We start from the raw sequence: 13,610 nt of genomic DNA, 5'->3' as shown, positions 1-13,610 counted from the left end.
TGAAATAGTGAAAACATAGTGCTCTATTCACTTAAAAATTCTGCTTCCAAGAAAAAAAGACATGATTCGAAACATACAGCTATTCATTAAGACATTTTATTTATGAAAGAATTCTTATTTATGACTTGAAGAATCTTTATACTGTCCGTTATGTATCTGCTCCCAGTGTAAATCTAACATAAAACTCAGGTTTGCAGAAGGCATGATAAATTCACTTGAGATTCTCTTGGAGACAAGAGGGAAAAAAATACAATTTGTTTTAAATAAAACCACAAACCATACAGACCAAAACATACAAAACCAAACAAGTGGTAACTGCTTTCAGTGTTTTACATGCCATGTTTTCACTACAATTGCACAGATCACTTAGTTGTCACAAGGCCACTAAGCTGGTTTAGTTTTCTGCAGTCTAGCTATTCCTATAGGATTTCAGCTGCAGTACAGAATTTCTGGATGCCTCTAAAGGCAGCTAGAAACTAGTCACAGTACCCAGCACTACTGCCCTGCCAGGTAATCAGAGGCATCAGGGAGCTGTCAGCAAGAAAATATTGGAACATAGTTTCTAAATAAAATAATGGAAAAGAACATGCATGATTCAGAACTATTAGCAGTACTTAATTCACAGCATTTCCTTACCTAAAATCCTTATGAAAAGAACCTTCTGTGTTAGTACATAAAGATAGCAAAATCAGGCCTGTGTCATGCCCAGAATTAAGGACAACTCAAGATGTACAGGTACCAACCTTAGACCAACTGAATGTTTGTGCAGTTCTACCCCACATAAAGCATATATTCTATGAGAGGCAGAGAAGAAACTTAGATGTATACCTTAAATGACAGTATTTTTTCTCTTTCTGTGGCAATCCACAGTATTTATAACCTAACCAGAAGCTGTGATTCTCCAGAGAATGTGGTACACAAACAATTAATTAAACACTATCATAGCACAAAGGCCTAACAGAGCCAAATAAAGAAGAGTAGAGACCCCTGGGTTACCTCTGAGTGTCCAACCTCATGCTTTAGGTGTGGAAGCAGTGTGACCACAGTAACACAGCACAGTACTCTCTGAGCTTTTGTGGGCAAAATTCTACTGTATTAGTCACACTTGAGAAAAACAAATATGAATACTACACAAGATAGCACAGGACGTCAGTTTAGCTTTCTGTTAGGAAATCATGCTTACTCATAATCACCATTTGGCCAAGAAGTGGTAACATCATACTACCTCTCCAGATTCAGAGCTGAAATTGAAGGGCTTCCTAGACAGAAACTGGATTTTACTACACAAAGCAGTTTTGCAAGAAGATTTTGTAAGCAGCTGACTTCAAGAAAGTGCACCTTGCCAAAAAGCTTACCTTTCTCTCTTTCAGTAACTGTTTGTAGCCACTGGTACCTAGAGACAGAAGTGTAATGAGGACATCTAAGGAAGGAGACGCAGATGCTCTTCCTGAAAAAAAAAGACAAAACTCAACACGATTAAAATGGCAAATTTATGTGAATGAAAGCTGATAATCAAGTTTTCTACATTTATTTCGTATGGATGAAATGTAGTTAATGAACTACTTACCTGGATACATTTTGCTGATCTCCTGAATGAAGGACTCATTGAAGCCAGCAATGATAGCACCACCTACTGGAACCATAAAGTTTTTGTCCAAGCTCTGAACAAAAGCATCTATTCTGCCAACTCGAGCACCCTTTATCAAAAAGGATAAATAAAAACAAAATCCAAAGCATATATTAGGAAAAAGGAAACACGTGATAGCCTCTTAATTACACAGCAATGTATATTGTATATGAAATAAATACAATTCCTGAAACTCTGTCAGATACTGTATTTGTGAGGGAAAGTTAAAAATACTTGTATTTTTTCTTAGCATTGCTCAGTATTATTACCATTGTCTGCTTACACAGTGCCTTTCAAATTTCTATTTAGCTGTGATTTAAAATAGTGATCTTAGTTCCTGCAAGTCTAACTGCATCTTATTTTCAACAACAACCAAAAAGAAAAAACCCTTGGAATTTCATGGAAATTATACAGTTAAAACTGCACAACCCCAAAACATTTAACAGATTCTCACAGTAAAGGGCTAGAGGTTAATGCTTCATCAGAAAACATTTTTCTCGATACAGATATAAATTTGGATTAAAAAAGAGTGCTGTGGTGGTACTCATTATAAGGCTGCTTGCCTTATAGCTTCCTACAGATTTCCCCACTTCCCAGAGAACAAAAAGTCCTTATACCTAGTCACTCAGATATTCTTAGGGGGAAAAAAAATGTAGAATCTGCAGTACATTTTCAATTTGAGTAATATGGTACTGTGAACTGTACAATTAAAAAGTATGCAGCGTAACAGAACCTGAAAAGTATATAAAAGAACATATATTAAAATATACAAATAGATACATATGAAAGTACAACAAAATAAAACCAAGAAATGGAAGAGTTAACAGCTATAGCAGAAAAAAAAGTGAAAAAAGCAGATCCAGCTAAACCACAGTTATTGCTTCTATGTTTTAATAGCTTAGTCCATGGGAGATAGGGAGAAGCACTCCGAGTTGGTCACTTTTTTATGGGAAGATGAGTGCCAGCAGCTATAATTTGATTTAATTGACAGGAGACGATCAGAGGAAAAGCAAGAAAAATGAGTCTCAAAAGCTCTTTCCTGTGATACTCTTTTCAAGCTCTGTTCACACTGTGCTCAGCATGTACACATTCTTAAGTATTCACTAATAACAATTTCTTCATAGACAGTACATTTTCTATTGTAGGAAACATATTTTTGTAAAAAAATTTAAAACAGAGCTCAAAGGTATAAATTTGCATAACTAAAGAAACAAAAAGACCCAGACAATCTATCAAGAAAGCCAAGAAAAAACACAGAAACCAACACAATGACAGTTCCATTTGTAGCTCTGTAGTCTCAAAAGATTATAATCAGATAGATTTCATGCAGTAAAACTCAGCAATTGCACAGCCCCCTTTATTTTAGAATTTCACTAAACTGTGCAAGTGAAATACAATAAACACATACCAAGTGCATTCCAAATAGAGCATATGCCATTTCCTACTTCACATATCACTGAGGTTTTTTTAAAATTCCTTCAGTTTCTCAAGATCTAGAAAAGTTGACATGATGTTCCTGTCATAATTCTGTATCAAACTGGGCTGTGCCCAGTTAATCATGTAAGTGTTTATATAAATAAAAAATGACCAGTGTATTTTAAATTCACAGTAGCTCAGGATTCCCTTGATCCTGTTAAAAAATATCCCCATATATTTTTTTATATGGACAACAGAGAGAAAAGAAAGACATTAAACAAACAGTGCATGTCCACTTTAATGAGAAAAAAATGTAAGAAATTAAACCTTTTTAACATAACCTTTTGAAATTAACCCAGTTTCCTCAGCTGTTCCCTGTGCCAACAATACTTGAACAGTGCCAGCTTCTATGAAATGTTGCTGTAGAATCTTGTGCCTTCAATGGAAAATCTGTAACTCACATTGTGTTGAAGGCCTAATCCCTATTCAAGCCTATATCCCAATCCATTATTTTACTTTTAGTCAACCAGTTTAGGAAGTATTTTAAGAAAGCTTATTAAGGACATTCTTCCATTATGAAAGAGACTTGAACATAAACAAACCTAATCAGGGTTATTACGTAAAAAGCACATAATAGAAATAACAGATATTATTTTTAAGTTCTATTTCCCTCTGCCCCGCTTTGTCAGAAAATTGTTCAAATATCTAACACGCACAGGATTAGTCTCATAGCTGTGAGACATCTGATAAAATTTGCTAGTGTTTGCTCCAATCAGACATTTACTTATACTTGTTAAAAAAAACTATTATTTGAAATACACAGTTCCTACCTGCTGGATAAGATGCATACACTTTGAAGACTGAACGCCATACGCATTGTTGACAATATGGGGAATGTCATAATTAGCACAAATCACAGCCAGTTCCTCCAGTCTATGAGCATAAAATTGTAATTTAGAGAAGCACTGGTAACTGTAACTCATGTTACAAATCAGACCACTGAAAGGTCTACAAGGAGGTCAGAATAAGAAAAGAAACCTTTTAAGATTAGCACCTCCAGGCAACACTTGTCATCTTAAGATAAAAAGGTTAAGAGGAAAAATCTGTTTGTTTTTATATATACTACAAATTGTTGACCTGAGCTGAAATTTGTCATGCTTCACTGAAAGTTTTGTCTCGAAGACAGTAAATAGATCCCAAATTATTCTGTTTCAGATAATAGAATTTTTTATACTATTTTAATGATAACTAACAGAGCTTTAGCTATTCCCTTTTCTTCTAATATTAAGCTTAAAAGTGGCCTAATGGAAATTTCAAGATGTGTCTCGTGTCATGTAACAGTAAGTCTTTACACACCTCTGTCATTTCAAAGAACTAGTATTTCAACGCTTTGGCTAAAATCTCACTTGCATATTTCAAGATTAACAAAAAATATATTCTTCAAAGGAATGGAGAGCCCTAAAAAGTCTGAATGTGGAAATCAACAAATTAAAACTTAATTCATCTGTTTACTCAGAAATAAATTCAACTCTTCACTTGCCTTTAGTAATCCCCCAAATCACAGTGAGCTCAGCCTGGATTTATTTCTCAGTCAAACTAGGACTTATGAGGGTGCCTAGGTCATTTTGGGTAAGGGCCTTCTGCATTTTAAATGTACATGTCTAAGTACCCTTTTTTAAAGCACTCCAACCATGATCTATTTTGTTTTTAGAAAGTTCTTGACTTCCCCCAAATTTGTGAATCTATTTTAGGAACAAAATCTATTGGAAAAAAGAATGTAATATACAAATCTGAAGTTATGATAAGGTAGTGTTTTTTTCTAAATCAGGCAACTCTAAATCTTCTATGCATTCTTACTCTCCTTCTGTACAGCCTCTCACTGTAATTTACTGACATTCATATAAAATGTGAGAGTACAAAGCTGTTTTCCAAGAGGTGACATTCCTTTGCATTCTATTTCTATTACATTGCCTAGTGTTGTTTTGTAATGCAAAATTCAGCTGCAAACCTCTGACTAAATTTTCTAAACCTCAGTTCTTCGGAAAACATCATGATCACTGTATCATCCCTAAAGAAATCACATGTATTTAATGACCAGGAAACACCAGTACTATAATGTTCTTATTGATCTTTTACAGCCAAGATACTCAGCAGGAGATGCATGTCCAATAATTTTTCACAATTATCAACATTCTGAATCCTAAACTACGTAATATTAACGGAATACTTCAGAAAACAACACTAGACAGGGCAAAGATTTTGCCTTGTGACCTGCTGACCTTAATCAATTCCTTAACTTCCACAGAGACTCAAAGGAAAACAGTTCCGCTCTTAGCAGCTTCTTTTCAAGTGCAGGTATAGAATTTTACCAAGCTGGAAACACAGAGGGTGTATTGCTATGTGTGTTTGCCTTTCTCACCTCCTGAGACTTAAAGGAGCAATAAGCTAGCTTCCACAAGTACTGAAAACAGAGAAGTCCCTTTACTTTTCTTAAAAATATTCTATTGCACAATTTGATCCATATTACAATACAGGATGAGAGTGCTACATTGTTAAAAGAATATGTGATTATGCAAGGGAAACAAACAATTATGCACACCACTTGTCTGCTTCCAAGGCTTAAAATGAACCATTGAAAGAGCTGCTAGTCACATCAGAAAAATAAAACATTAATCTAAGTTTGGCTACTCCTTGAGTTCTTAAAAATCACAAACAGGACTTACAGAAATATTTTCCAGCTCATTCTTTCTCTCCTGCTAGTGAGAGTTCATAAAAAAGTAAGCTTGCTCTTCCTTCTAATATTAATTAAAGTAACAAGATACAGTGCTCTACTGAGTATAAAAACTGAAAAAGACACTTATTTTTACCTTTAGTTCTCTTGCATACAGTAGTTTTATAGACAACTCACAACAACAGCAGGTAAAAGACTGTCTCAGAACTGATGTCTCCACGGAAGGGGGTATATCCACTAGTGCATTATTCCCATCAAGTTAAATAGTATTTCAGAAGAAAGCTATAGGTACACAGGCATGAAACTCTTACCCTGGTCTTTTAACAACCCTAAGCCACTTAAAATTTTCAAACACCACCACTACAACTAAGCAAAGCCTCACAAATGCAAGATATTAAAAACCAGACATTTAAAATGGTATCATCCAGATACGCTGTACAGGCTATTCCTTCCTGTAGGAAGATGAATGTTATGGCCTTCCATAGTTGACGGTATCCTTTAAATAGAAAGCATGCTCAAATACTCCTGTATCTGTGGTATATCATAACACAGTGCCACTACCAAATAATTAATCTCTTAGCTGCAGAGAACAAAACAATCGCATGTCAAATAGAGGAAGCAGATAAGGAAAAGATTAATTTACCCAAGCTATAAGATAGACCATTCAACTTTGATAGCTGTGATTTAAGTTAGCCAATAAATCTGCAAGTCAACTTCGTGCAATGTTCATAGTATTCTGACAGAATAATGTGGTTTCAACTTCCCTCCAGCAACGGGGTTAACCTGTGATAAACACTGGCTTTTTCAAAACTTAGGAAAAGAGAGCTTAAACATATCTTTACTTGCCATGTTTCAGAGTCAATAATGTTTATTTCATACACTTGCAAATATGAAACTAAATTTTCCAGATACAGTAATTAACAAAAAAAGCATGCACTGCAGAGCAACTCTAAAACATAAGCCTTTGCAATTTTGTGATAAATTAAAAACAATTGAAGTGAAACAACTGAGACACTACATTTAAAACCGTGTAAAAAAGAGACATCTTACTAATACCTCATACTTCAGTGTACTACATACAAGCCCATAAAAAGATACCTGTTCAATTGTAAAACCTAATTAATTGGCTTCCTGACATTTATTTTCATATGGAGTCAGAGAAAGGTTTTGCAAGTAGCAATGGCACTCATTTTGGACAAATTACTCAATACAGAGTCCTTTAGCCACCTCTACTCCAACACATCATTTTCAGATTGAGAAGCTTTTCAAGTATTTTATCACCATGCTACAAGTTGAAATAATGTATCAGACACTGTTTCCCATCCATAACCATAATGTTCACCTCAGCTTCAGCTAGTGCTTGAATGACATCTTCTAGCAACTATAGGAGTCATGTATATGGACACTTACTATTTAGGAAAGAATGCAATGAATTTTAAGCTTATTTTAAAGGTGATTTAACAGCTGGAAATTGTAAGTAGCAGCATCATGCAATCAGGCAGCAAATGTTCAAACCAAGATAAGTTCAGCAGGGCAAACCACATGTTATACTCATATAGCATATCTGCCCTAAATGCTTCCAAGATTTTCCTTACACCAGTATATCTTAATTAGCTCTATACACATCAGTATAATACAGGAAAGAGTAACTCAAGCAAAGGTTTTACATTTAGCTGTAGTTTTTTGGGTTTTTTTTAACTGTATCAACAGCCTAGTAAAATCCATCATTGGCTAGAGAAGAATAGAAAAGGCAACAGTAATATTAAAATGTGGCATTAGCTATGGAACTATATTTCCTGTACTATGTTTCTATGAAAGTCTATCTTTACTACTTCCATGAAATTATAAGAAAATCACTGTCAAAATTACATTCATCTCACCACAAGAGATTATAATTAACTTCAGCTATATGACATAAGGGAAACCTTCTGCATTGTTCTCACTTCTTTTTAAATATACTCTTCTGAAAGTGGAACATTGTTTCAATCTGTGATTTTCCTTAAGCAAGGGGATTAAAGTAATTGTTGGCAGCAATTAAGCAATCTTAGGAAGATGGACAATCTAAACATAGTGGTTTGGTTTTCTTGGGCTTTTTTGGTTGGGCTTTTTTGGTTGGTTGGCTTGTTTTTTCTACACTAACAAAAAACATACTTCTTACAAAGACTATTTACCTGTCAGGTACCCTTGGAGCAAAGCAAGATGTTGTAGAATGCACACAAAGAATATTTTCAGCACCAAGAGTCTTGATTTTAGCCTCCACTGCTTCAATGTCTGTCCGTAGCTCATCACCTTCCAATACATTTTCTATCACCACAGGCTCAAAACCTGACCAAAAAGAGCAACACCTAAGAGTGTATCATCAAAGCTCTGACTAATTGCAAGTTTTCAGTTCCAGTATAAATCTGAAAAAGCTTTGGCTTCTGTTGTTTAAATAGTCTTTCAAACTTGGATTAAGAACACATACATAAACTTTTCTATTGTATAATAACCATCTAGCCAAAACCAACAATAACAGTCCTATTTAATACTGGACTCCAGACAAAAGCTTACTTTATGTTCTTTGCATGCAACAATAAGAAGTTTAAGATTGTTTTAAAAACAGATTAACCTCTTCCCTCCCAATTAAAAATGAAGTGTTTGCACGGCATTCTTGTAAAATATTTGCATACTAAAACAGGTGTGGCATGGCAGCAACATCACGCTAGCTGGAGTGACTGCTACTTTCTTAAAAAACATTAGGTGTTCACTTAACTGAATGAAAGTTAAGGAGGAGGGCAAAAAGGGGAAGAGTGATTTCCAAAGCAGTGTAACATGGCAGCAACAATGTGAATTTTCCCTTTGTGGCTCAACACCATGCCTTAACAGTGATATGTAGGTCTCAAATTCTACAGAAGAACTTGTACTAGAACAATTTATTGAAATTGTTAGCTCTAGTCTGGTTTTTAGTTAGCAATCCAAAAGACAGAGATTGCATTTATTAGATAGTTGTTAGATATCTAATACCCATTTCTCTCATTTTTAGTTGACAATTCTTTTAATGAATTTTGTGATAGCTATCTGAGCTATTCAAAATTAACAGATCAATTGTATTTTCTCACAACATTCTCCATTATAAACGTAATCTCCTTAGTTTTGATGTTCTAAATTGAGCATAATATTCCAAAAACACTTCCATTTTTCTCATAGACATGTTCTATTTGTTATTATCTGATTCCCTTTAAAATCCTCTCTGTCTTACCTGGATATAATCCAGTACTTGCTTCCAACTGTTTAGTCATTTTTATCAAATGAGTCCTTTATGCAAAAACTAAATGTGTCCTAGGAACTGGGACCAGCATTTATGCCATCACCTGCAGGTATGTGTGCACTGAGCTGGAAAATTGTGCTCTCCCTTACATGCCCTTTCCTTGATCCCATGCATCTGCTGCAGGAGGGGACAGCTTCAGTGCAGGGACAGACTTCTACCCTTAGCTTACTTATAGTCTGATAAACAAGGAGATCTATTTGCAAGAAATTAAGGTTTAAACTAAGAAAAGCACCAAGCTCATTTCCTGAATGAGGTGGGTGACACCACAAGATTAAAAATAGGGCAGCTAACACTTCCCACATTCTAAATGAAAAGAATATGCGTATCAGACAGCATGTCACCTTTTGATCACAATTCCTAAGACACACAGGCTTTTTGCATAAATCTGAGACAGAAATTTGAACCCTGAACCTTGGTTTTACGTAATTGTCAGGAGAGCAAATTAGGCAACTACAACAGTGAACTGTAACTACCTTAGTATTGTGTTCTCACTGACTACTTTATATACCTCTCTATCTCAGCATATGCCTGCACTTTACAAGGCACTAAGAAGACAACTCATACCTGTGATTGCATGTTAGAAATCAGAAATGTAAAACAAAGCACTTAAACCTCTCCACATTAGGCCTTTTTCAGATCTTACTGCAAGCATATGAATTAATATCACTCATGTTAGGTGAAGTCTTGTATCTGTCAGAAGAACACACAGCATAATCAGTCAGCTCCTTCTTACCTGCAGTTATCATTGATTTAAAGCAAGATTTCTGGTCTATACGTGGCCAGATAATGTATTTGGCCTTTGGTCTCTTGTGCCGCAATGTTAAAAAACACAGAGTTAGACTCATGCCAGTTGCCATAGGAACCACAAAGCAATTGGTCACTGTCCGGACACCTGCACACAAAAAACAAGTCAGAAATTTACACGAAGAACCCTTTACATGCCCCCAGAAATAAGAGATAGTCATAGATTTACACCTACCAGCCAGCTTTATAATATCCAGAACTACTGAATTAGTAAGTTTGTTCAAAAGGCTAGACCCTGCAGCTTTGGGCTGGACTGCAGAAATATCACCCGACCTTCCAATTCCATGGATCAACCTAAACAAAAAAGGTTGAAAACATACATCAAGTTGTCAGTTTTTAGTTTTGCTTTGGCTTGTTTTTTTTTGCATCCCTAAGCAACAATTCTTGCTGGCAGTGATTAGTACCTGTAATGCCTTCGGGCAACGAGTCCTGATGCCACTCTTCCTTCCCTCTCACCCACACCACAGTTGCCCAGAAAGTTATTGCTATCCATGATAGCGAGCTCATGAAGAAACAGTTCAATGGTGCTTTCATCCCATCCATCTTCAGGACATTTTCCCTTAATAATAACAAGATAAAGGTAACTACAAAACTCGGAAATCAAATACAAACAAAACTTTATGCAACTTGTTTGATTAATGTTACCCTTCTTTCCCATGCTGAGCATTGGTTTGTATTTTCATTATACTGTTTTATACTATCTAATGTTACTAACTTGTATTCAGAGAAAAGCTAAGTAATGATTTTCCAATCCATTAATACATGCAATGCTACTTACATTAGTATATCCTGATATTAAAATATGCATTTTTTTCTTAACTTTCAAGTGTTAAGGTACACTAAAAACCACTGCAGGCCACACATGCTAATTACTCCCTAGAAAACTACAGATTGCAAGAATCTACTACTATAGAAATTCAACAAAGAAAACTGCATGGAAGACAGATAATTAGGTATTACAGAACCAAAGATATTCACTATGAGCGGAGGGGAAACAGTTTTACTTATGACCTATCTTCCTATCTGCGTATTTTCCTCTCCAGTTATTATCTAACAGGCAAGGAAACCACCTACAGAACATAACGTGTGCAAATCTGCAGTCAGCTCTTTCGGCATTAAGAACTACGCTTAATCTTTGCAAACTGCAGAAGAGATCCTTAGAGGAAAGGTTCCCGTAACGCCACAAAGCATTACTGCAGCAGCTCAACAGTCCAGAGGCTTTCTTGGTGCATCCCTAACAGTAAAACAGCTCAGTAAAACTAATTCATCCCTGCAGTGTGGTATGAAAATTAAGTCTGAAATAGTGGACGACGGGACTAAGGATTTTCAGGAACTGAAATATTGAGAATTCGCTGATAGTTATTTCTGTACATTGGAAACAAAGAAATACGCTGTTTTGGCAGCTTGCAAGGGTTTGGGGTTTTTTTACTTCGCATAACAAGATGTTAACATCTTATTCCTTTATAGAATTCTTCGGCTGTTTCTCGGGCCCGTCTCACCACACGCTCTCTTGTTCACTCCTAACGGGACCTTCCAACACGGGGCTCCCCAGGCTCCCCGGAGCTCCCGGGCCACCTCGCCCGGGCTGTGTCCGGCCCGGCGGAGCTCGGCGCCGCTGCCCCGGGCACGGCGGGTCACACAGGCCCGAAAGAGCCCTGCGGGCCCGGCAGGCCTGCGTGCTGCCGGGGCTGTGCGGGGAGCCCCTGGCCGCGCCCCAGCCAGGCAGAGAACAGGCGGGGGAGGCTCCGTGGCGGGGCCCCGGGGCAGCCCCGCAGCCAGGGGCGGCCCAGCGCTGCCCTCCGCGGGGCCGCGGTTACCTGCTCCAGCAGGGCCCGCAGCCGCAGCTCGTGGCCGCGGCGGCCCTGCGCCCCCTGCCGCACGTAGGCCGCCGTCACCAGCCGCTCGCCGGAGGCGAAGTTCTCGGCGTTCATGGCCGCGGCGCGGGCGGCCCCCGCGGGCTCCTGCCGCCGCTACCCCTCAGCGCGGGCACGGCGCGGGGCGGCGTGCGGGGCGGCCGAACGGACCCCGGCTCAGCTCCCGCCGGGGAGAGACGCGCGGGGCATGCGCCGCAGCGGCCCCTCCCCTCCCGGCGGCTGCGGCGCGGGCTGCCGGGCTGAGGGCGGGTCACCGCGGGACCGTCCGCCTGCTGCCCCGCAAGGCCTCTGCCTGCGGGCGGAGCTCCGGGCGGGCCGCGGGAGGCGGAGGGGCTGCGCGGGGCCGCCGGTACCCGCGCTCGGGTCGGCCCGCTGCGGGCAGCGCGGGCTTCGCAGGCCGGGGCGGCTCCCGGGCCGGGGGGGAAGCCCACCGGGAACTCGGCTTCGTGCCTGCCGAGAGCCCCTTCCGGGGCTGTTCCCCCCACACCCCGACGTGTGTCGTGAGGCTGGTGAGAGCTGCGCGGAACTGCCCGTCAGGTTCCCGTGGCGGCAGGAGCCTGTTGTGCCTCACATCCCCTCCCAGCGCAGGGCTCCGCAGCAGGCAGCAGCAGCCTGGTGCCCCTGCAGCCTGGCCCGCCTGCCGGGCAGTGCCCGACTGCCTTACAGCTAGCGAGACTAGAAGAGATGTAGTTTTCTTTCCTTTCACGTTATGGTGATGGGAAAGCTGGGACGGGCTTTGCACCTTTGCTAGGAGCTGCCGGGGAAGCCCTAGAGCTGCCCGCTGCCCCCCCGGCCCGTGCGCGGGCAGCCCCGGGAGCGGGCGCATCTTCCTAGGACACCCGCTGGCAAGAGGGCAGGAACTGAAGAGGTCCGCTCAGTACACGCTTTGTTTGCTCAATGTTTAGCTTTCACCAGTCTGCACCCAGGCAACTGAATTCGTTTATGAAGTCTGATCCGATTCTTCCGTTTTGCAGCTTTAAGCTCAGGTGGTTTAATTGGGAAAAGGACACAGTGACCGTCCTGCTTCTGTAGGTTTAATAACCCTGATCAGGATCTTTCAGGTGTTTTGACAGAGTAATCTTGCACACCTGATTGAATTGTTGCCTCAGAATAATAAACACGGCTTCTTAGGCCTTTTGAATGGAAAATCGCTTTGCAAGTTAATTGTCCTGTTTCTTAGCTCCCGTAGTCACGCTGCATCTGGACTGTTAGGGTGTGTATGTTGCTGTTATTTTAGAAATACTGAGCATCTTGTTCTTTACGTTAAAGTATCACAAGAGGGCGCTCACCTAAAGCTAGAAGTGCACGATTGTGCATATATTCCCTTTTTTCCCGTTTTTTGTTTTTTTTTTTTTTTTTCTCTGACTCCAATGTTTCAACATAGTGCTCAGGTATATATCACAAACAGATGACAAAGTATGCTCTATGGATTAAAAGGATAGAGACAAAAAGTGTTAGCGTGAGTAAAATAAGCCAATTTATTTGCATGATTTTAAATGTTAGTAATTTTAATCCAGGTGGCTAATGGAGAGTATCAATTACTCAGAATGAAAATAAATAGCTTCTTAATAGCGATGATGGTGATGTGTATTTTGTTTAATTATGAGCTGCCATAGTGTTTGAACTCCATACCACTGAAGACTGAGGCAACATAAAGACTTTATCAGATCAAAACCTGTGAGCAAGTTACAGAATTCTCATTGCAGCAGAAGATGAAAACTAATAGTTAACTACATTTAGACATAAAATAGCAAGAGTAGATGAATCTCTAAACCAGAAGAAATAACTAATGAGTTCTTTCTTGTTTAGCTTATTCAAAAGGAAGAACTTTCAAACTTTTTAGAAACCCAT

General features: G+C 39.3%; 1 protein-coding gene across 3 annotated transcripts in view; it reads right to left on the bottom strand.

The window, feature by feature from the left end:
* The window catches only part of SEPSECS (Sep (O-phosphoserine) tRNA:Sec (selenocysteine) tRNA synthase), a 37,095-nt gene extending 25,112 nt beyond the window's left edge, over positions 1 to 11,983 (bottom strand). For all 3 annotated transcript variants that reach the window (XM_051616804.1, XM_051616806.1, XM_051616805.1), the window contains exons 1-8: positions 11,703 to 11,983; positions 10,290 to 10,444; positions 10,061 to 10,179; positions 9,815 to 9,973; positions 7,946 to 8,099; positions 3,874 to 3,976; positions 1,568 to 1,697; positions 1,356 to 1,447 (exon numbers count right to left, since the gene is read on the bottom strand). In XM_051616804.1, coding sequence (XP_051472764.1) covers positions 1,356 to 1,447; positions 1,568 to 1,697; positions 3,874 to 3,976; positions 7,946 to 8,099; positions 9,815 to 9,973; positions 10,061 to 10,179; positions 10,290 to 10,444; positions 11,703 to 11,816 — 1,026 coding nt within the window. In that variant the 5' untranslated portion in view covers positions 11,817 to 11,983. The remainder of the gene's footprint in view (positions 1 to 1,355; positions 1,448 to 1,567; positions 1,698 to 3,873; positions 3,977 to 7,945; positions 8,100 to 9,814; positions 9,974 to 10,060; positions 10,180 to 10,289; positions 10,445 to 11,702) is intronic.
* Between the last annotated feature and the right edge of the window lie 1,627 nt (positions 11,984 to 13,610).

This window comes from Apus apus, chromosome 4 (genome assembly GCF_020740795.1).
Source record: "Apus apus isolate bApuApu2 chromosome 4, bApuApu2.pri.cur, whole genome shotgun sequence".
NCBI classification, from domain to species: Eukaryota; Metazoa; Chordata; class Aves; order Apodiformes; family Apodidae; genus Apus; species Apus apus.
This window is presented reverse-complemented; position numbering and strand designations above follow the sequence as displayed.